This window comes from Narcine bancroftii, chromosome 6, assembly GCF_036971445.1.
Source record: "Narcine bancroftii isolate sNarBan1 chromosome 6, sNarBan1.hap1, whole genome shotgun sequence".
Taxonomy (NCBI): Eukaryota; Metazoa; Chordata; class Chondrichthyes; order Torpediniformes; family Narcinidae; genus Narcine; species Narcine bancroftii.
This window is the reverse complement of record NC_091474.1, coordinates 29,788,384-29,811,884: the sequence shown is the minus strand read 5'-3', so window position 1 is coordinate 29,811,884 and position 23,501 is coordinate 29,788,384. Positions and strand designations below refer to the sequence as shown.

General features: G+C 42.5%; 1 protein-coding gene across 11 annotated transcripts in view; it reads right to left on the bottom strand.

Annotated features, from left to right (window-relative positions):
• The window catches only part of chd6 (chromodomain helicase DNA binding protein 6), a 218,775-nt gene that overhangs the window by 48,738 nt on the left and 146,536 nt on the right, over positions 1–23,501 (bottom strand). For 10 of the 11 annotated variants that reach the window (XM_069884536.1, XM_069884540.1, XM_069884534.1 and 7 more), the window contains 14 exons: positions 22,764–23,019; positions 21,733–21,943; positions 20,280–20,475; positions 19,090–19,254; positions 17,264–17,443; positions 16,364–16,474; positions 14,625–14,827; positions 13,062–13,261; positions 12,257–12,416; positions 11,839–11,928; positions 9,894–9,997; positions 6,351–6,480; positions 4,688–4,754; positions 3,079–3,139 (listed from right to left, as the gene is read on the bottom strand). In XM_069884536.1, the coding sequence (XP_069740637.1) occupies positions 3,079–3,139; positions 4,688–4,754; positions 6,351–6,480; positions 9,894–9,997; positions 11,839–11,928; positions 12,257–12,416; positions 13,062–13,261; positions 14,625–14,827; positions 16,364–16,474; positions 17,264–17,443; positions 19,090–19,254; positions 20,280–20,475; positions 21,733–21,943; positions 22,764–23,019 (2,134 nt within the window). The remainder of the gene's footprint in view (positions 1–3,078; positions 3,140–4,687; positions 4,755–6,350; positions 6,481–9,893; positions 9,998–11,838; positions 11,929–12,256; positions 12,417–13,061; positions 13,262–14,624; positions 14,828–16,363; positions 16,475–17,263; positions 17,444–19,089; positions 19,255–20,279; positions 20,476–21,732; positions 21,944–22,763; positions 23,020–23,501) is intronic. The other variant, XM_069884543.1, reaches the window with a different exon arrangement.

The following is a 23,501-nucleotide window of genomic DNA, read 5'->3' as shown; positions in this document are numbered from 1 at the left end:
GTATAAGACTTATGTTATAGGTGGACGTGAGATTGGAATATTTTTGATTGAAAGCCGGTAACCTTTTGGAACAGATTACAGGGTTCAAGTTCCTATAGGATCCAGTTTTATTCTTATTGAGTAATATTAACATTATTAGACCCAAATTAATATTATCTATGTATCAAATTGAATTTGTACAAATTACTTTAGCAGTTTCTAGGAAATGAGCAATATCATGGAAGTCAGATATGGATTTAGGTATGGAAAGATGGAATGCAGAACTTCATAGTTGTATACCATTAAAGAAGATTACTTATAGTTTGTGAAATAAATACCATTTGTTTTGGAAAATATGGCACCCATATTAACAAAATGTGGGTTTGTATGTTTGATAAACTCTCTGAAGACCTCACTTCCCTTGGCATTCTCCGGTCCTTATTTCTTTTAATTTATTTTTCTTACCTTTCTTTTTTATTTCTAGGGGTTTTGGGGGAGTGAAGGGAGATGGGGGTTCTTATATACCACATGTATAACTTTTTGAATTTAATGGAATATAATTATTGTGGTTTAAAATTTGTAAATAAAATATTTTTTAAAAAGGCTTGGGAACTGAAACTTGCAAGACCCTTACCTGACAATCTATGGGACAAGCTTTTTAAACTGGTAAATACATCTTCTATATGTGCCCGACATCCATTTCAAAGTGCTGCATCATGTTCACATGTCCAAAGATAAATTGGCTAGCATTTATTCTAATATTAACTCTATTTGTGACAGATGCAAATCTGAAATTGTTATGTTGACACACGTTTTGGTTTTGTTCATCCTTAGAAAACTATTGTAAAGAAATTTTTAATATCTTTTCAACTGTATTCCAGGTGGAGTTACAACCCAATCCAATAACTGCTCTTTTTAGGATTATTGACCAGACATAGGGAGTTTTTCTGTACCTGTTCAATGGGTTGTGGACTTCTCTACATTACTGGCTCGAAGAGCCATCCTATTCAAATGGAAAGACTCTAGACCTCCAACCGTGTTTCAATGGTTTTCTTATATTATGTCTTATCTAAGCCTAGAAAAAATTAGATATCATGTATTTGATTCACTGGTGAAATGTGAAAATACCTGGCGACTTTTTATGTCATATTTTCATGTGATGTAAATGTTTCTAATCTGATTAGATGTATTTACTCTTCCAGATGAAAGATAGTCTTATCTTTGTTTTCGATTTACGGTAGGAACCAAAAACTACAAAATATGTAACCCTCAGGGTAAGCTGCTCATCTGTTTTTAAATTTTTTTAAAATTAGAGTAGGTTAGGTGGTTTATTTTTATATAATACTTTTGAGGTCTTATTTTTAATTTTTACCCATTGCAGGGGAGGGAGGACCAAGTTTATACTGTTTGAAATTTTATCTTAATACATATACATGGCATCGTATTTTCAATTTCATACCCTTTTCTTCACTGTATTGTATTTCTTATAAAAAACAATAAAAAAGAAAGAAAGAGGTGGTTAAGGATCTGAAATAACGCAGGGTGGGAGGGAAAAGGCAAGCAGTAGGAATAGCTGGATTGCTCTTACATTGAGGGGGTAGACTCAACTGAGTGACCTTCCTTAATTCTGTAACCATCGAAATAAATCACTCCAAGTGTGAAATAGTTTCACCTAACATTATATCGAATGGTTATCAAATAATTTGATTCCTATATGGGAAGTAACGAGATACCACAGCAGAGTACAAAGCTATAATCAATAGCAGATGTGGGGCATGAGGAATATTAACCCCAGTTAGTCCAGCAATCTGCTTCAGTGTTCTGAACTGAACACAAGCTGAAAGAAAAAAATCAAAGAGAGGTGGGAATTCATGATAAACTTGTTATGATGGTGGTGGGGATGGGGGGGGGGGGGTATATGAAGAGAGCCGATGAAGGCTTGGGGCTATAAATGCAAGATAGTCACTTATTTTTTTCCCCAAAAATAGACTTTATTCACAGTAAATTACTTACAACAGAAAACTGTTCAAAGCCTCTTCGCACCCTTAGTGTCATGTCCATACATTCCCATCATTGTACATTGCTCTCTATTTACACCATTGTCACCACTGTGGCACTTTGATGTTAATCCCCCATCTGTTTTTTTGAGGGATTTCACTCAGTCTCAGCCCCTCGATACCTGTTGATGGAAGTACTCTTGACTGTGGTCCTTCACCACAGCACCTTAGTTATAGCTGTGTCAGTGTGTACTTCTGCAACCTGGAATTTGCCAGTTGGCAGCATTCCTTGTGCTGAATGACTGACAAGTTTCAGGCAGACCAAAGGACATCTTTCACTCCGATGGTCTTCCAGCAGTTCTGGATGTCTCTGGGAACAGCCCGTAAATTAGAGAGCTTTTTGTCACGCTGGGGATGGACTGAGACAAGGACCCTCGCATCCCTCTCCACACACTCTTGGTGAATCTGCATTCTGCAAAGAGGTGAGCAACTGTCTCCACTCAACAGCAGTCAACTTGGGTACAAAGTGCATTGTGGATGATGTTCCTTTTGTATAGGAAGGATCTGACCGATATGATTGCTCAGCCAGACCAAGCTATGCAGGAGAGTTTTAGAATGTGGAATTCACTGCCACAGGGAGGTAGAGCAGGGAAACATTTAAGGGAGTAAAATACAAAAGTCTGTATTTTTGATTGGAGTGAAAATACAGAAATGCTGGAGGAACTTGGCATGTCTCGCAGCATCCGTAGGAGGCAAAGATATATAACTGATGTTTCTCCTCAACTTTTTAATTCAGGCTCCTGCATGCTTTTTCAAGCCTGAAATGTTGGTTAGATATCTTTACCTCCCGTGGGCACTGCGAGAACTGCTGAGTTCCTCCAGTATTTCTGTGTTTTCAGGACATTTAAGGGGAAGCAACACTTTTCATGAGGGAGACCAAAATGGATTGTTTTAACATTGGAATGAGGAAGAGGCAGTGTGGGAAAGCAAGAGCTTGAGTAATGTATAAACACAGGCCTGGTCAACTGGGGCTGAATATTCTTTCTCTGTGCTTTCCACTTGATCTCACTAACACAAGCCAGTTACCATACAAACATCTTACCTACAATCGAGTCCTCCCCTTTCTCCGTGATTCCAGATTCAATGCAGCAGTTTGTATCTTCCTGTAAAACAACACGAACCTTAACTAAGAATAACCCTTGCCAGCTTTATGAGGTTAAGGGTCGTAGTTCAAGAAACAGTTTCCCATCCTCCCCTCTTCCTACTACTGATGATGCTCTGTTGTTCACCACCAGCTGGCTTTTCCTGCAAACATTATTACTATCACATAGTTTGTATTTGTGAAAGGAACTCAACTTTCTGTTTAATTAGGACAGGATCATTACACCATGCGACACATCAAGCCTAACTCTGCGGCTATTTCATGGTCTGTTCCTTTAATAATGCATGATTGAATTACTGATGTTGGAATAAACAAGAGAGTTGAAATGTTTTCTCTGTATACATACAGCTGTTTATGAAGCCCCAATTCTTCATTATGGCTGTAAAGAACAGCAAGAGTGGCCAGCTGCTTTTCCATTATGTGGCAGGAGAGCTGCCATGGACAGCTACAAGGGTCAGTCAGGTGACACAGCTATGAAATAATTCCCAAGGAAGCCCATAGAATGGACACTGCAACAGGTTCAAGGGGAAACCAGAATTCAGGACCATCCACAACTGGCTAGGTTTGGAACATTATTGAAATCCAACCTCCTGCCAGGGTCAACAGTACAGGTTACAAATGAGAAGAAGCTGCAAAGACTGCTTCTATTCCCTTGCCTAAAAGGTGAGTCGAGATGTTGAAATAAAACCTGAATATGGAAAACAAGAGGCTATAATAAAGTTTGAACCAATTTTCCACAAAAAAGTTAAGAAAATCTGGAACTCTCCCGCAGAATGATGAAGATACAAGGGATCTGTTCAGATTTTTAACACTGGCATTACCAGATATTTCAGACTGAGATTAATAGAATGCAGCCTGATCTCTGAGATTTATCACATTTCCTGTTTAATTTTTAATTAATGGAAATTTTGGGGAATGGGCATCAATGACATGGGAAGCTGAAGTTCAGGCTGGGCAGGATCTAATGAAATGGCACAAGCTCTCACTGGTGGAAGGCTACCTGTTTTTAAGATCTAAGCCACCGTACCAATAATAGGTCTATGGCTGGCGGTGGTATTCCTGCAAGGCATTAGGCAGTACTCCTGCTCCAGGAATATTCCTGCAAGGGATTAGGCAGTACTCCTGCTCCAGATTAACCATTCTCAAAGCCACAGAACATTAAATAAAAGCCTTGTTTTCTTTTCACCTCACATAACAAATATTTTTTTTCCATTTTTTATGCAGTCAGTGCGAGAGAAGTATGGAAGAAACCAACTAAACTTGACTGCTTTCATAAAGAAGGGGGCCCATAAACTTTAAGCAGAGTCTGAAGGGGCTATAGTTGAAATAAGGTTGAAAATGGCTGCTCTAGATCATTATCTGCTGACACTTTGTGAATACTCTCATAAATGGGAACCAGCAACAATGCAGTGCCAGGTAGAGACGATATATGTGCATTCCAGGTGGAGCTTGTCTCCCCAGGAAGAATAGGAAGACATTTGAAGGAAAACACATATCCATAAGAGATGGGCAGACACTTTTTTTAGAAAAGCTTTGACACCTTACTCACTTCTGGCTGATCTTTGAACTGTCCATCAGACTTCAACTCAGAGACATCACCTTTACAGAGGTCAACCCTAGAATGCAGGACATAGAGAATTACCCATTCATGGAAAACATCACTCTGAAATGTCCTAAACCCTGAACATATGATTCACCAGCCTCAAGAGTATGCATGTTTTGAGTGGGTGTTTTTTCTGGCTGGAGAATGAGGGTTCACAGTGCACACAGCTAGAGGCAGGACAGATGGAGACATTCCATCATAGTGCCTTCTGTCTGTCAGCCTCAACATTCAAAGAATATCTGTGAGCAGTAATAAGACAAATGAGTTATTTTAAATGGTCAGATGCAAATTAACTCTGTCAAGTGTAAAGTGTTGAACCCCAGAGCGGGACTGGCACAGTGAATGGTAGGGCCCTAGAGAGCATTTTAAAATAAAGGGAGGCTCAGAGGTACAGGTACATAGTTTCATGAAAATGGTAATGCAGGTAGCCAGGGTGCTGAGGAAAGTATTTAGCACACTTTCCTTCATTAGTCTGGGCCTTGAGTACTGGAGCATGGATGTCCTGTTACAACTGTACAAGTTGTTGATGAGGCTTTACACAGTATTATGTGCAGTTTTGGTTATCCAGATGGATGAAAGATGTCAGTAAGTTGAAAAGGCTGCAGGAAAGATGCAGGAGAATGTTGCTGGGACAGGTGAGCTTGAATTATATAAAGAGGCTCACATAATTCAAGGCTGGGTCTTTTCTCCCTGTAAGCAGGAGACCAAATAGAGGTTCACAACAATGATGAGGGACATAGGTAAGGTAAATAGCCATGGTACTTTTCCCAGGGCAGGTGAATCTATAACTAGAGGGCATGGATTCAAGATTAGAGGGGCAAAATTTAAGAGACTTGAGGGGCAACTTCACACAGAGGGTGGTAGGTATATGAAGTGCACTGCAAAGAGAAAGTGGTGGAGATTGGGTCAACTGTTGCACTCAAAAAGCATTTAGACCAGTACATGGATTGGAAAGGTTTAGGGCAGTGATTCTCAATCTTTTTTCCTACACTCACATAGCACATAAGTAATCTCTTACTAACCACAGAGCACCTATGGGATGCCATAGGTGCTCTGTGGTTAGTAAGAGATTACTTAAGGTGCTATGTGAGTGGGTGAAAGAAGGTTGAGAACCACAGGTTTAGGAGAGGTGAACAGAATGCCAGCAAATGGGAGCAGCTTTGTCAGCAAAGTTGGGCTGAAGGGCCTGTGTTCCTCCTGTAGAACTCAATGACTCTTTGCATTCATCAGAGTACATGATTTTGATCCCAGAATACATTGCTATGACCTCTTACTCTTCCTGCTGGTGAGTTACAAGATCAGATGTAAATTCATGGACAAAATACTGAACTGAGTAGCAGTAACTCAGAGTTGTCAGGATTTAAAAATTCTTTGTCTGAAAAGGTACAAACCGATTCCAGAATTACCTTGAAATGGGAACTGGCAGTGCACCGGGATGGACCTCACAGAGATATGGTACAATGGGCAGAATAGCCTTTTCAAGTATCATGTGCTTCTATCATCATAAGTTTCTGAGTGGAGTTTGAACCCAGTACCATTGAAGGCTGCTCACAGGAGCTACTGCTCAGGATGAATGCTTCAACCGCTCCAATGGATGACAATGCCTTACCCTTCACTCATGTCTGTTGCCAGGTCGACACCTCCTTGTTCCGCTGCCAGCGAGGTCTCATCGGGCATGCCCACCCTCTCAAGGAAACAGAGTGCAGGGTCAGCTCTCATCGCATTATACCGCTCATAACCTGGAAAGAAAGAATCAGGTCCCAGTGGGCGAGTAAAGCATCCAGCACCAGAATTCAGCTCCACAGTTGGAGAAGGGCCCATTAGTGGCATACTGATGCATCAGGAATCACAGCCATAACACCACTGCCACAGGTGTGATACTTCAACTGATTTCCTTCTGATACTCCTAGGGCAGGAGGATGGAGGAATGCAAGAGCAAGCACCAGGCATCTGCTGGATTTCTGTTCCAACATCTTAGTTTCTAACAATAGTATTGGGCACAACTTCCACCAACTCAGCTGGTGAGTATCCATGCAGGACTAAAGAACTGTGTCACCTGAAGCCAGGCAGTATGGGAAACCACCCTCCACACACTGAAACAAGGGCAAAACATACAAGTGCTGAAAATCTGCTAACGGGTTAACAGTTCAGCTTGCTCCACTCTTCCCCTCGCCACACATGCTGCCAGACCCACTGAGTGGTTCTGATCCCCACATAAGTATGGCAAAGATTTACTGCTCTGCAGTGTGAAGTAATAACTTAAACTGGAGCCATCTGTCTCCTGTCACATCACACTCTCTCCCACTAACTTAAAATCGTAAAAGCAAACCATCGAACCAGCCCTGGAATCAACAGGGCCAAATCAAAAATTGTTTCCTAATTCCTCCCAGCACCACCTTGGCAGTATACTTAGCTGCTGAGGTAAAAAGAGATCCACTGTGATAACTCCAGCTAAGTTTGTGCTGAACAATTCCACATGGAGCGGTTAACGCAAGGCTTTTCCAGTGCCAGCGATCAGGACTAGGGTTCAAATCCTGCTTTGTAAGGAGTTTGCACCTTCTCCCTGTGTCAGCATGGGTTTTCCCTGGGGGCTGCAGTTTCCTTCCATCGTTTGAAATGTGTCAGGGCTGTAGGTTAATTGGGTGTAAACTGGGTGGCACGGATATGTGGGCTGAAATGGCCTGTTACCGTGCTATATGTCTAAATCTAAAAAATTGAAAATTTAAATTTAAACATGCAGAAACTGGTTGAAGACGATCAGCCTAAAGGCTACAGATAATACAGCTCAACAGTCATCCTAAATAACACACAATTCTCTTCATCTCATTACAGGGAGGATGTAGAGGCTTGGAGAGGGACAAGATATTGCCTGAGTTAGAGAGGCATAGATAGGGTGGGCAGCCAGCACCTTTTTCCTGGAGCAACAGTAGCAAATACCAGAGGACATCTGTGCAAGGTGAGGGGAGGAAGCTTAGGGAGACATCAGGGGTGTTTTTATTTTTAAAAACACAGAGTAGTGGTTGCCTGGAATGCATTATCTTGGGTGGTGGTGGAGGCTGGTACAACAGGGACATTTAAAATACTCAGACAGGTACATGGATACAAGAAAAATGGGTGTGAGGTAGGGAAGGTTTAGATGTTGAGTAGGTTTATAAAGGTTGGCACATCATGGGTCTAAGGGCCTCTTCTGTATTGCAATGCTGTGTTGTATGTTGAGTATATGTGCGACAGGGAGAGGTTGAACAAATTTGGGTTATTTTCTCTGGCGTGCTGGAGGGGAGACCTGATAGAAATTTATAAAATTAAGAGAGACAGAGTAAATGATCAGAATCTTTTCCTCAGAGTAAAAACGTCACAAGCAAGAGAACACACATTTATGGTGAGGATAGAGGGAATTTAAAGATGCTCAGGGCAAGTTTCTATTGACACAGAGAATGGTGTGTGCCTGGAATGGGTGGCTTGGGGTAATGGTGGAGGTTTAAGAGGCTTTGAGAGGGATGTGGATCATGTGTAGCAGTTTTAGTTCAATGAAACTTGACACAGACACCTGGGCCAAAGGGTCTGTTCCTGTGCTATATGTTCTATTTAACTTTGTAAAGCAAATGGAGTCAGTGTTGTGAAGCTGAACAGTGGCCCTTCACCCTTCCTCCTCCATGCTGACCACAATGCTTTGCTATACACATCCCATTTGCCTGAATTAGGCCCATATTTCTCCACTCCTTTCCTGTCCAAGTACTTCCACAAATGCTTTCCAAACATTACAATTAATTAGGTGCCTCTGCACCTCCATCACTTCCTCTGGAAGCTCACTCCAGTTCACCACTTACTTCTGCCCACTTGAGAACTTATCTTCCTATCTTTGCATCCTCGGCAAATTTTGCTTCCCTCCAAGTGTTTCTATAAACAGTCAAGTCTTCACCATCATTCCCTGTGCACTGCTGCCAACCAGAACTGAGCCCACTTCTATTTATACTCTTGCCTGGTAGCCAGGCAACCTTTTATCCACACTTCCCACACCACAAGCTTTTTCATATTGAACTTTCATCTGGCACCTTATCAAATGCCTTCTGAAAATTATGGTACTTTTCAAAGACCTTTGTGAATTTTCCATAGTGGCAGCTATAACATTTTTAATAATAGCTTCTATCTGTCCTGGAGCCTCTACGTCAATGCAATCATGAAGAAGGCTTTACAGCAGCTATACTTTGTAAGGTGTTTGAGGAGATCCAATATCTCACCGCAGACTCTTGAAAACTTCTACAGGTGTACAGTGGAGAGCATTCTGGCTGGTTGCATCATTGTCTGGTACAAAGTCTCAGGCCAAGAAAAAACTCCAGAGAGTTGTTCACCCAGCCTGCAATATCACAGACACTAGTCTTCACTCCATCGAGGACATCAACAAGAGGTGGTGCCTTTAGAAAGAAGCCTCTATCCTCAAGGACCCCACCACCCAGGCCATGCCTTCTTCACTCCGCTACCATTGGGAAAAAGGTACAGGAGCCTGAAGACGAGCACAAGGACAGCCTCTTCCCCTCTGCCATCAGATTCCTGAATTATCAATGATCCAGACAATGCTTTACTTTGACTTTTCATGCATTATGTTTGTAAGATGGTTTATATGAATGATTGCACTGTAACGCTGCCGCAAAACAATAAATTTCATGACTTGTTCATCACAATAAATTTTGATTCTGATTCTAATATTTTCCCTTTGATAGATGATTAACCAACTGAACATTGAACAGTACAGCACTTCAGCCTACATGCCTGTGCTGAACATTTTGGAAAAATCAGAGTGGCCTGAATTTTTTTGCTTTCTGTATGAAATAACCACATTTTCTCATCAAATAGAAACTTCTGTGAATCTATTAATTTTGTAAAATTAAAACTAACAGCACCACTTCCTTTAAGACCTTGAGGTAACATCTATTAGGACTCATAGATTTGTCAGATTTCAATTAGTTTGCCCATGCAATTTTTATTTTCTGTATAAAACCTTGAAAGGATCGATTACCCTTTCAAGAGATATCCAAAACTAAGGGAGGGAAACATTTAAAGTAATTGGTAGAAGGATGAGAAGGGGATCAGGTAAAGGGATTTTGACTGAGAAGGAGTAACAGACTGGGAAGTCTACAAAGCCAAACAGGCTTACCATGCTTATAAACTCCAATAAGTAGAGACTTGTCCGAATCTCCATCCCACCAGTCGACTGGTATGTCATTGTAGTCAACCTCAGGGATCCAGACTTCCAGCTTACTGTAGTCCAAGGCGCGGTGAAGAGAAGCAAGCACAAGGCAGAAAGGGTAAGGCAGTGAGGCAAGACACAAACAGGCAAAGACATAGCAACAAAGAGGAAGACAGCGGCAACGTATATCAGGAAGAGATGGATAAAATCATTGCATTAGAAATGATAAATAACAATAATTTGTGAGCAGACTTTTCATTTAATGGTCCTCAATGGAGCACAAAACAACTACTTTATTCCTCTCTTGTTCAGTCTGGAAATATTCAACAGCTCTTTTGGGAAAGTTTGGAAATTTCCACTCCCTTTGGACCCAAAGGTCCCTCTGTTCATCTACACTCTGAAGAATGTCCAAATCCATATATCCCTCAAGATCGCCGTATAGGTTGATAGGATAGTTAAGAAGGCTTATGTAATGCTGGGCGTCATTAATAGGGGAACTGAGTTCAAGAGTAGAGAGGTCATGTTGCAACTTTACAAATCACTGGTGAGACTACATTTGGGAGTTTTGTGTTCAGTTCTAATTATAGGAAGGATGTGGAAGCTATGGAGAGCATGCAGAGGATATTTACCAGGATGTTACCTTGATTGGAAAATAAGTATTTTTAAGGCAAGATTAGCAGAACTGGGACTTTTCCCTTTGGAGCATAGAGGAGAATTAACAGAAGTCTACAAGATTATGAGAGGCACATGGTGGACAGCCAGAGCCTTTTTTTTCCCCAGAGCAGGAACAGAAAACACCAGAGAACATATGTACAAAGTGAAGGGAGGAAAGTTGAGGGGAGACACTAGGGATATGTTTTTTTTAAATATACAGAGAGTTGTACTTGGAATGCCCTTACCAGGGATGCTGGTGGAGGCTAAAACATTAGGAGCATTTAAGAGACTCTTGGATAGGTACATGGATTGAAGAAGAACAGAGGGTTATGAGGTAAGGAGGGTTTAGTAATTTTTTTTTAAGGAATATGGGGTAAACAAAACATCAAGGGCTAAAGGGCCTGTACTGTGCGAAGTGCTTTCTGACATCACTTTGACCCAGCTCTAATGATAAGGTTATCACTTCCTTTTCTGGACTCATCAGTAAAACAGATTCTCTTTCTGTCAGATTATTAAAGCACCTCCATTATAGGTAAGATTAGCAGAGTTAGGATAGAATTTATACATAGTGGGACAAAATAACTCCCAGATTAGAGACAATACTATTTTTCTCCTTCAGACACCTCTGAAATCCATATGTATTTTGTGCTGCCATATTCCAGTATCACATTTTAGCTTGCCATGAGTGAGCTCTTCAGCAGCAGTTGGGGCTAAAGCAGCCAACCTTCATCATGCCCAAAATGCTGGCAATGTATCTTTATCTTTGCTAAATAAAGTACACTGTTTGACCTGCTGAGTTTCTCCAGCATTGTGGTTTTACTTCAGTGTCTACAGACTTTCATGTTTTACTACGTTCAATCATAGAACCATCCAGCCCATTTTGCCTATCCCAGCCCTCCATTCATCCTGCGACACACTGCTGTGTTCCTAAACCTCAACACTATTTTCCCCATTTTTATCCAACCCTTTTTGAAATTTGCTTCAGGTCATGGAGTGCTCTGCGTGAAGTGTTTGATCTCCTTCTCTGGTTCTTTGGCCAATTATCATCAAGACTGTTTAACAACCTGTGTCATTGGAAGCAGGAGAGCAAAATAAATGGATGCAGTGCAACCCAATCCTACCACCTGATCAACATTAGATGTCATTTTCCAGAGGGAAAGAAGCATCCCTCACCCCACCACGTTTAAACAGGAACCTCTTTCAAAACTGTCCACCTTACTCTGGATGGCTCAGTATCAAACCAAGCTATGTGACGTACCTTGCATCAATACCATCCAAAGCTTTGTCAGCAGCCTCCCCCAGTACCTCCTGCTTGAGATAATATAACATTCGGACTCTCAGCAACACCCTGTGGACAACCACAGAAAGCTCAAGAACAGGAAGAGGCAGAAATCACATATCTTTACCTACACATTGCTTTGTGTTTTCAACAGATTGACAGGATGATACTGTGCAGCAGTGAGGTCTATCCCTGAATAGCACAAGAAACGGATGTGACATCAATAAGAAAGGTTGTGCAGTTTAAGAAGAAATCCTGCTTCTTTTACTTGCAACTGGGCATAGTTATCCAAGGGGCACAGTTCTGCACATCCCAATCTCTGTGCCACCACCTACCTACCCCACCCCTGGGTCAGGACTTCTTCCCCTCCACACAGCTCAGTCCCGACTACACTCACTTGTTGCAGTGTTGCTTGAGATGTTTCTTGTAACCATCATCATGGAAGAGCACGTCTGGGTTACAGCTAGCCACCCAATCAGCATTTTTCAGCTCGGGCTGAGACAGTGGTGTCTTCAGCTTCTTTCCTTTTCTCCCCCTGGGCACAGGTGCTGATAACCCTGGAACAAAGGTTCAAAATTGTTATTATTAAATATTCCAGTACACAATATGGCTTCAAGTGACAATGTCCATATCTTCTTTAAATAAGAAAGACCATCACTAGTCAGCTTTAATATGAAATGCTCTCTTTATTACCATATTAGTGAACAGTCTTTATCGATGAACATTTCATGCCCATTGCTCAGCTTCTCCAATCCCCAGTCCATCCCCTCCCCTCCATTCTGCAGCCCAACCACTTTGCTCCCCTCCAATATCCAGTCCACCCACTTCCCTCTAATCCCTATACTACCCATTCTCCTCACATACAATCCCTAGCCCACCCACTCTCCTCTAATCTCCATACCACCCACTCCCCTCCTCCCTAATCCCCAGCCCACTCAATATCAACTCCTTCAATCCCCAACACACCCACTCCCCTCCCATCCAAGCCCTAGCCCATCCAATCTCAGCTCCTCCAATCCCAGCCCACGATTCATTGTCACTCAGTCCTCTGCCCATCACTCTCAGCTCCGATAATCTGCAGCTGCACGCAGTCAGCTCCCCTGACCTGTAGCCTACTAACTATCAGAAGTTCAGGCAACTGTGAGCGGACTCATGGTCTTGAAGGGTCTGTTACTGTGCTATATCTCTAAAGGATCTCATACCTGAGTGGTTATGGAGTGCTTGATTCTGTCCATCCTTTGTGGGAGTAATAAGGTCCCAGATGAAACTTTTAATCTTCTCGTCTCCTTTATAATGCTTCAGACAATAGACCAGAAGGGTGCGACAAATAGTCTCCATGTCCTTCTCTGTCAGGTGCCACTTGAATCGTCCATGCGACAGGATGTCCTTCCATCGTCCCCACCTGCATAGAGGGCAACAGCCCACTGGCATTTTAGATAACAGTAGCCTAGAAATCTCCACCAACACAACCCTTGCATGCATAGTTAAGACTACATCATCCCTCCCCAATCTGTTTCCACTTACCACCTTTTATCCTCCACACAAAGATGGTAGAGAAACTCCGCAGATCATGCAGTGTTCTTTATGTAGCCAAGATAATGATCCATAAACAACATTTTGGGCCTAAACTCTCCATCAAGGTACGAGCAAAATCCCCCATCTGGCTCCATTTACCAGTGTCTGTCTCACTCATCGCTCTCACTTCCGTATTCCAGCCAACTTCCCTCTGTGAGGGTCTTAACCGGAACACCCGACTATCCCCCTGTCCTCTTTATTACTGCTTGTCCTGATATGAGTTCATCCAGAGGCTTGTTTCCTGTTCCATATTCTGGCAATTGCAGTCTCTGTGTCTCCATGCTTCACTCCATTACTAGGCCTTCCTCGGAAGGAAGGGGGTCCAAGTTACATGAGAAAGCCAGAGGAATGTGGCTCAGGCACAGTTTTTCCTCAGGATTTATCCAACAGCTACCAAGCTCTTGAACTGCTCAATACCAATATTAACCAAACCATAAACTACCCCAGGGTCACCAAATGATCAATGAAACATTACTTTGGTTTTTGATCGAACTGCAACTGTACATATTTCTCTTCGCTTTGATTTTTATCATCTCTTTTCCTGTCTTGCATTTGTGGTCATTTAAATTTTAATCTTGTAGTTGGTTTATCTTGAGTACCTGTTCAGCTGCAGCAATAAAGAATCTGCCCATATGTTTGTGACAACAAACTCACATCGAGTACTGTATGATTATCTGGTTCCAATTTTTCACAGGATATTTGTACATGGATCAAAAACTCATTCTGCTGTGCTGGCATGAGGCCAGATTAAAGAATGAGTGGCTCAAACCTTTCAGTGATGGTGAAAGATTGTTAAATACTCGAGCCAGTACAGATGTAGTCTTGATCTCTGATGGTCACAGGAAGGAACCTTGACCTCATCTACTCTGCTTACAAGATGAGCAAAGATCAAGGCTATTTCGTGGGACAGATTTCTGCTCCCCACCCCCTGAACAAACTCTCTCCCTCTCTCAGGTCATCCAATTCGAATGAAAGATCTGAAGATGTTGTCATGAGTGGAACAGGTAGTTTGCCCTCACATACCCTGTCACTGGGAATTCACCCCATGCTAAATGGCAGCCAGATTTCCAATGCTAGAACAGTGATTGAAATCCTAAGCACTTGATTGGAATACATGAGATGGTCCTGATGACTTGTTAGGCAGTTTATCAGTTTACATTCAATAAATCCAGTCCAAAGCATGCACTTACCCAAAAATTAATAGGTTCTTTTCTACCCGAAAGCATTCTGCCCGAAGATAGCGACGGGTCTTGTCATGGAGACGTCGGGACCTTGAAGGTTTATCTTCACTATCGCTGTCAAGCTCAGAGAACTCCATCAGTTCATCATCTTCAAACGAATTATAGTGCTTGGTCTGTTTCCTGACACGTGGTGTGTCGATGACCAAACTGTCCTATGTGCAAGACATTCAAATTCAAGAATCAACATCTGCCACGGCAACTAATCGTCCAGCTCCACTGACTTTAAGGTTCCACAAGATGATGTGCCTATGGCGTGCTGTTAGATCTCATCTTCTATCTTGTTTCCATCATCTACACACTATGACCTGCAATTGATCCAAATCAAACCAAACCCCTATCATTCTAGCCTTTGCCAAAAGTAATCCAAATACCTCCTGTTGAATGTGCAAACCATCTGATTCCATCAGCTACTCTTTGCTGCACCTGAACCCTCCAGAACACCCACCCCTTCCAATCCCCTCCCCACTAGTGAAGCATCACCTTCAGTCACCACCTGCTTTTCTGATAACCATATAAAGCACAGAAAAGGCCAGTTTGGCCCTACTAGTCCATGCCAGAACAAATCCCCACCCTCCTAGTCCCACTGAACAGCACCTGGAATATAACCATATAACCATGATCTCTCCACCAGTGGAGCACAGCTCTAATCTCCACCTGTCCTTCCTATCCCCTCCCCACTCATGAAGCACCGCTCTCAGTCACCCACCTGACCTCCCCCCCCCCCCCCCCCACCACCACCATCAGTGAAGCACTGCTCTCAGTCACCTCCTGCCCTTCTGATCTCCCCACCAGTGGATCTCTGCTCTCAGTCTCCACCCACCCTTCCAATCTCATCCCTACCAATGGCACACCACTCTAGTCTCCACCTGTTCTTCCAATCCCCTCCCCACCAGTGGAGCACTGCTCTCAGTCGTTGCCTGTTCACACCCCCCCTTTCACTCCTTAAACTTACGAGGTAGCAATTCTGTCCAAACGATATTTGGCAGAAGACGATCAGTTGAATTAGTATTTTGGTGAACTGGGTAAGGGGCACAAAATTTTTGATTAAAACACAGAAATGCTGGATCAACTCAGCCAGTCTCACAGCGTCCATTAGAAGTTAAGATATATAACTGATGTTTTGGGCTTGAGCCCTTCTTCAAGGCATGAGTCAAAAAAAAAGGCCGAGGAATGGCTCAGGCCTGAAACGCCGGTAACATATCTTTACCTACTTTGGGACCTGTGAGACCTGTCAAGTTCCTCCAGCATCTCTGTGCTTTTTCTGCAATCACAGCATCTGCAGAAGTTTCACTAAACTCTTAACATCTCCCAAAACAATCAATGGAGACAGGCGGAACACATTGGCAATTGAAGGTATACCAATCACACTGGAATTTCACTGTATCTGAGTGCAGTGACCTTCCCCTTCAAAGGGCTAGATACAGGGCAGCATGGCTGCACTGATATGACATCCACATTAGTTGGTACGTATCATCATGACATACAATGAAAATACAGCTAGAACTAGAGGGACTCTCTGCTACAGAAACCCCAGATAAGCCATTGGGGGTGAGGGCGGCCGAGAGAGTGGGTAAGCAGGACCAGATAGAAGTTGGCCACAACCTGTTACCATACCCGCTGCCAAGAGATTATGAAATCTCAGCACACGTGAGCACCAGCTGAAGGGAAGTACCCGACAGAGCACTTACTTTTCCGTTCTTCGACTCAATATCCAGCTCTGCAATTTTGGCCCATTTCTGCCAGAAGTTGGGGTCATCCAGGGAGATATCCGTCCTGTTTCCTGAAGCTACGAAGCTGGCCTGAAGCAGAAACAAATCACAGCAGAGTACCAAAGGAACTCTTGTCAAGGAGCTGTAAACAGTTTAAGCAACCAACACATGTACTGCTGGGTGTGCCAGTGAAATTAAATTACACAGCTGGGAATACCCCTGGAGGGAAGTGTGAGGATTGCTCAATTCTCAGTAGATTAGCTGCGAATGCAGGTCTTAACAGAATGTGGAAATCAATCTTGAATCAATGCAATGAGCACAGGCAGATATGGATTAGTACTTAAAAAATATTCTGTAAGTACAGAGGGAACAATGCTGGCTAAATGACGAATCTCAAAGTGACCCCAGATTAACTAACTCATGACACTTAATAACAGGTGCTGAGATGAGACAAGATATGCATTACCATGTGGCCCACAATCAACCCCACCTCAGCACATCCCTCCTCTGAACATCACAGGATTTATGTAGGTAACTCTCTAAAATAACTTGGCTGAGTTTTACTAATAAGCCATGTTTTCACGATAATTAATTAAATGGAGGAACAGGACCACATTCGTTTGCAGTTTAATTGCCTCCTTCTGATGTCCCCTTCTCTTTGCTCCAGAGAGTATTTCCACTGATTGCGATGTCAGCAATATGAGCAGCTGAATTTGATCAAAATAAATTCCAACAGGCAAACAGGCGATCTCTGTTCTTCCCTCCCATTCCAGTCGTACAGCAGTTCAAATATTCGACTAATCAATGAAACTGTTTGGCCAGTGAACCATTAACTATTGGTAGCCATCATGGGTTGGATCCATAAATGTTACTTCTAACCTTTGCAAATGTGGAGCCCTTCCCTTCCGATTCGATGGTAATAGTGCGAGTTCGACGAAGCAGGATCTGGTCAATGTCTTCTTCACAAAACTTTGACCCTTCATCCTCCTCATCCATTAGGGCTCCATATGCTCCTTTGCGAAGTAGATCCTCTACTTCAATTTTAGACAATGGCTGCACCTGTGTGGGAAGGCACATGGTCTTTGAGTAACAGACAAGTCCTGTTCATCCAAACATCAACTGGAGAAAGGGGGCTACTGTAATGTAGGTGGGTAAACAGGGAGTGCTAACAGCCCTGCAGAGATTTTGTTGAAAGATGGCTTTTATTAGCTAACTTTCCTTTTCACCACTCTTCCTTCACTTGATAAAACTAGATAAACTACATCCAGATTCCATTGAATCTGCAGTACAGTACTATAAGCAAAGCAAATGATAAATGGACACCACAATAGACTTCAGGAGAGGTGGAATGTCATGAATCAAGGCGTGATTCACACCACATCTCATCAGTGCCATCACTGCCTGGAAATGTTTGATGGGACAGTTTGCAAGGGATTTGTACTCGTGATACCTCCTTCATCCCAGAGTCACATCTTCCTGGTAATAACTAACTCCTCATTCTTCCTAACAAAATGCACAATGTCAATCAACTTTCTTAAATGTCATCTGTCAATCATTTGTTCGGTCTTCAAGCTTAGAAATTTAAAAGCATAAGGCCATACAGCCCAAGTCTGCTCCACTATTCAATACCAGCGTGGCTGATCATGTGACCTCAATCCCCTATTCCTTCACTCTGTCCATACCCCTTGATCCCTTTAGCCAATGGGGCCATATCCAACCCCCTTCTGAATATATCTAATTAACTAGCCTCAACAATTTTCAGTGGCAGGGAGTTCTACAAGTTCACAACTCTCTGAGCGAAGAAGTTTCTTCTTCATCTTGGTCCCAAGTGGCTTCCCCCTTCTCACCCCATGTTCTAAACTTCCCCAACAACAGGAGCATTCTTCCTGCATTTAACCTGTCCGGTCCAGTTAGAATTTTATACATCTCAATGAGAGTCCTTCTTATTCTGCTTGAATCCAATAACCCTACTCTATGAGGTATCAATCTCATACCTTGGTGGTTATCTTCCTTCTGACCTTTGCAGTTATCCTGTTAAATTGTCTGGTATTATGCTCATTGTAACTTAAATATTTAATTGTTATGGTCCATCCTGCATAACTACACCAAATAAACATTTCCTTGTTAAGTATTTAAATCTTCCAGGTTAGAAAAGGAGCCTTGTAGTCACTGAACAAAGTTTCCCCCTTTCTATCAAATTGGTATTATGGCAGTTGAAATTCCCTGATTTCTAATTTGCAAGCATATCTCTTGCTCTACTTTTCTTTCACTAGATTGGTGCAGTCATGATTCAAATTAATGTTATTGTCTTTCTTATAGTTGCACCTTTTTACCCACTGCAATTTTAATCTATGTCTCTTTGCTTCTCTTTTTATGACTCTAAGAGACACTTCAGGCAATTTCTTCTGATGGCGAAAACAAATTTCATGTAATATTGCACTGTTTTTAATCATATGACAATAAAGAAAGATTGAATCTGCAACATTTAATTCCCAATCCTGATTTTTCCGTAGCATTGAGTTATCTCTCATGTTGGCTTTTATCACACCCTTGATAAACATGCCTGTGATGCGTCTGACCTGACATGCTGAACCTGCATAAGCAGGCCCTTCCAATGTGTTCCATCACTAGAGGCCACCTCACAAAGCACAAGCAGCCAAACACTGAGTGTGCAAACAACAATAGACAGTGACAGGCCACCTTACCCCGTTAGTGTTTCCTCTGCGATTCATTGCTTGCAGCACAGCCCTGTCCAGACCCAGCTTGAGACTAGCTTTGTCAAACATCTCTCGCTCGTAAGAGTTACGAGTTATGAGGCGATATACTTGAACTGCTTTACTCTGTCCGATCCGGTGACAACGAGCCTGAGCCTGGAGATAATGAAAGGTTAAGGGAGTTTCAAGATGCATGCAATCAGATAATGAAATGCATGGATGAGGGAAAATGTACAGTATTGGTGAGGAGAACACAACAGAAACTTTACATTTTTGGCTCCAACTGCAGCCTCTCCAGACATAACCTTACTTGGGCATGAATAAGTCAGTACTTCTTTCAGAAGCTTCTCTGTGACCTCAGATGGAAAACTTCCCCATTGTTTACGATGAGACCAGCACAAAAGGCAAAACACTCGCTTTTCACTAATGCCTCTCTGACCCCAAAATGCAGCCCCTTCATTCTCTGACATTTCAACCAGTTCATTTGATGTTGCCAGTCTTCTGTGACAAGAGACTTCTAACTGTCTGTAACTTTATTCTTTCGCTTGCCTCTTTACTTTAGCTATGTTTCTATTCATATCACTAATGGGGTACCTTGTAACTCCTAAATAATAAATGCATGTTATTATACCTTTTCATTTCCAATAATTATTGAAATAAAATCCATGCAAATTTATAGCACAGGGAGGCCCTCTCACTGGAGTCTGTGCAGCCAAAATTGGACCATGTAATACCATCTCTTGGTCCATGGTCTTGATGTGCAGTGGTCATCCAAGTATGTTTGACCATTTTAGGACTCACTAGTTGAGCGATTTTTGTTTTGATTTTCCACATCTCCCACAATCTTTCTATTCACCAATTTAAATCACTGTCCCCTAATTTAATGGCCCCTCTTGCTAATGGATCCTTCTGTTTAGCCTGTCTAGACTTCTCTCAATTTTATACCCCTTAATTTAACCTCCTTATTTTTATTTTGCCTGTGTAGCTTGTGGCATTCTTAATTAGCCTTGCTGTTTTTTCAACCAATTTACTGCAATAAAATCCATCAGAACCCTCAAAGGATTTCAAAACTCAAGAAATACTGAGCCATCTCTGCACTGAGCACTTGACAGGTTACTCAGTGAAGTGGAATAGCAACTAAGTGGAGAGCAGTGTCCAGGGCAGATGGTGCAGGCACTCACCTGCAGGTCATTCTGCGGATTCCAATCTGAATCGAAGATGATACAAGTGTCTGCAGCAGTCAGATTAATACCAAGACCTCCTGCTCTGGTGCACAGCAGAAATACAAAGCGGTCGGAGTCCGGCTTGGAGAAACGATCGATCGCAGCTTGCCTCAAGTTTCCCCTTACCCTGCCATCAATTCGCTCGTAGGTGTACCTAAAATAGTTAAGAACAGTCAATGGTTGAACATGTAAACCAACATGTTTATACATGAAATCCTACAGCATTTAAGGAGGCCTCTCTGTTCATTACCAGCACTAGATTTCTAAAATTCAATTCAGAAATTTCCCTAAAAACTTGCCACAGATTCATCAACTCTTTTCTTTTACCCCCTAATCCATTCATGAGCTGTGCCTGCTATTGGCTAGCTTTAAAGGCTGCCCTGACCTGCCCTTGAAAAGACAGGTCTGTTTTGAAAACACGGTTAGACCTGGGTTCAAGATTTACAGGCAGCAATGATGATGGAAGGAGAGAGATAGGGTAGATAGCCACAGTCTTTTTCACTGGATGGAAATGTCCATTTCTAGCAGGCGTAGATTGAAGATGAGAGGGGGAAAGCTTAAATGAGATTTATGAGGAAACAGAATGGAGGGTGCCAGGAACATGCTGCTGAAGTAGTGGTGGAAGCAGATGGGATAGCAATGTTTAATTGGCATTTCAACAGACACATAAACAGGCAAGGAATGGAGTAAATGTGTTGTATAAATTGGCATTGTGCTCAAAACAGGCATCGTGGCCCGATTGTATTCTTCCTGTGTTCTATTCCCGTCAGTTGATGCAAGTCAGAGGAAAACCTGGAGGAGCTGGAGGTCCCAAGTCTCTGGTGACTTGGTATTTTTAGGTGAGAGATCACGGGTTTGGGAAGTTAAAATCCATTCTCTCCCTCACCATGGACCCAGTAATTACAGTGTGCAAGATGTACTAGAGTGACTCACCTAAAGTTACTTTAAAAGCCTTCCTCAGTCCCTACCATAACAAAAGCAGGAGTAGCTAATGAGAGCAGGTACTCCTCTGATTCAAACTGAGATAGATAAATATTTCTACCACTGGGTGAACATCATGTCCAGCCGCAGGGCTGAATGGTATTGGCAATACACACTGTCTAATTGTTTCTGCCACTCACACTGGGTCTATCAAATGCTGTGTTCAGACAGCTCAAACACTTCCACAAAACCAGGTAGAAATGTTGGGACTTTTTGATTCACCTGGGCTTGTCCCAAAGAAGAGGTTAGGAAACTTCAATCACAACATCTGAATAGGATCAAGTGTTCTTTTAATTTTTGATCAAAGTTTTAAGGACTTGTTTTTAACAAAATACCAGCCGTTCAAATGATTTTTTATGGATAAGTAGCAGCTCTGAAGAGGCAAGGCTTGGCTCCAACTCAGGGAGACAGCCAGCTTGTCCCAGCTCACCGTCTGTGAATGAGGTAATCTTCAAGTATATCCAGGCAGCGGACCATCTGAGAGAAGATCAGCACCTTGTGGCCACCAGCAATAAGTTTGGGCAACAGCTTGTCGATCAGTACCAACTTTCCTGCTGCCTGAATCATGGCCTGCAGCTGAAAATGAGGAGCATCAGGGTTGTGCACTTCACGAAATTCATCCAGGATTTTCTCCTCAGCACCTGGCAGGAATCAAAATTCAAAGTTTCATTGCATATTTTCCCCAGAAGCACTCTATCTCCTCTGAAATTGCCCTGTTCATGCTTCAATGTGACGTCTACTTTACCCACTGCCAAAAATACTGGGGCACCCAAGACCCTGATACTTGAACCAGACCGCAAAGGAGCAGGCCATATCTACCTGATATGTCCATGCCAACCATCACACCACCTGTACTAACTCTTTTATTTGCACTAATCACTGACCTAATCAGGAGCTAGAATTGTTTCACACTATGGTCAGGAAATTGCTGGCACTTAGAATGTTAGTTATCAACACTAATTAGGGATTTCAAGATGTACACTCCACTCTGTATGGCCCAGTAGGGCAACAGTTTCCACTTTGAGGGAGAAAATCCTTCTGCCCTAGTCAAAGAAGATGTGAGACCAAATGGACCAAGTAACAAAATGTTACAGAGTCACTCAGAAATATGGCATGGAAAGAAACCCTGCAGCCCACTGTCCACACTGCGTCAATCAGTCGTTCACAGAAGTCATCGTTTTCAGTCCCACACATTCTGATTAGGTATTTCAGTAAAACATCCCCAAGCAGTGCACAGGACAGTCAGAAAAATTTAAGCAGAGAAATTGAGAGCTTTGGCCACCAGCATGAACGTGCAGCTGCCAACAGGACAGCAATGAAAAAGTTGATGCACAAAGTGGAGGAGCTCCGAGATCTCGTAGGAAATTACAGAGATAACGAGGAGCGCAGAGGCTAAGGAGGTATTTGGATGGAATAGTGAGGCATTAACAGCATGAAAATGAGCTTGAGACCCAGACTCACCATTGATCAAGTAGGGATGGTTACAGCATTTTCTCAGTTCCATCATGGTATTTAGCAGGTTTGGCATGTTAGCCTGGTTAGCTCCTTTCGCCAAGAAAGAGAAGTTCCTCTCCAGGATGGCCCGGTAATACTTTTTCTGGATGTTGGTCAGTTCCACCTCAATGATGGTTTCTTCCTTCGGAGCTAGGTTTTTTTCCACATCATCTTTCAGTCTTCGAAGCATCATGGGTTTCAGCACAGCCTGCAGCTTCTTCACCTACCACAAGGGGAAAGGTCCGATTACAACCCAGTCAGTATCTAGCTAGGGCCGAGATGACTCCCCCCCCCCATCTCTCCAGCCGAACTACTTCAAAATCAAAGCAAAGCAATAGTTCACATTTTGGGAAAGCAGAATTGAACTTCAAACAGTTACAACTAAAGGATCTGAGAAACTTTAGATGAATGTACATAGTTCAGGCTACAGTGACAGTGGGGAAAAAAGCAAAGTGGAATTAAACCAAATAATGTAGTAGATATTAGTTTACAGCAAAATGTCTTAAAAGGTGGCAGGAAGGAAATTCTGGGAGAAAAAATGGAGGGCAGAAGTGGAAAGCCTTTTGATTCCAACATATTGCATGGATGTAGATCAATGTAGCTGAGAGAAGAGTCAACTTGACAGAGCACACGACTACCTTGGTTCTCAGAGTTCATCTACTGAAGTAACATTGTAACTTTCAAACAAATTTATCAACACCTCAG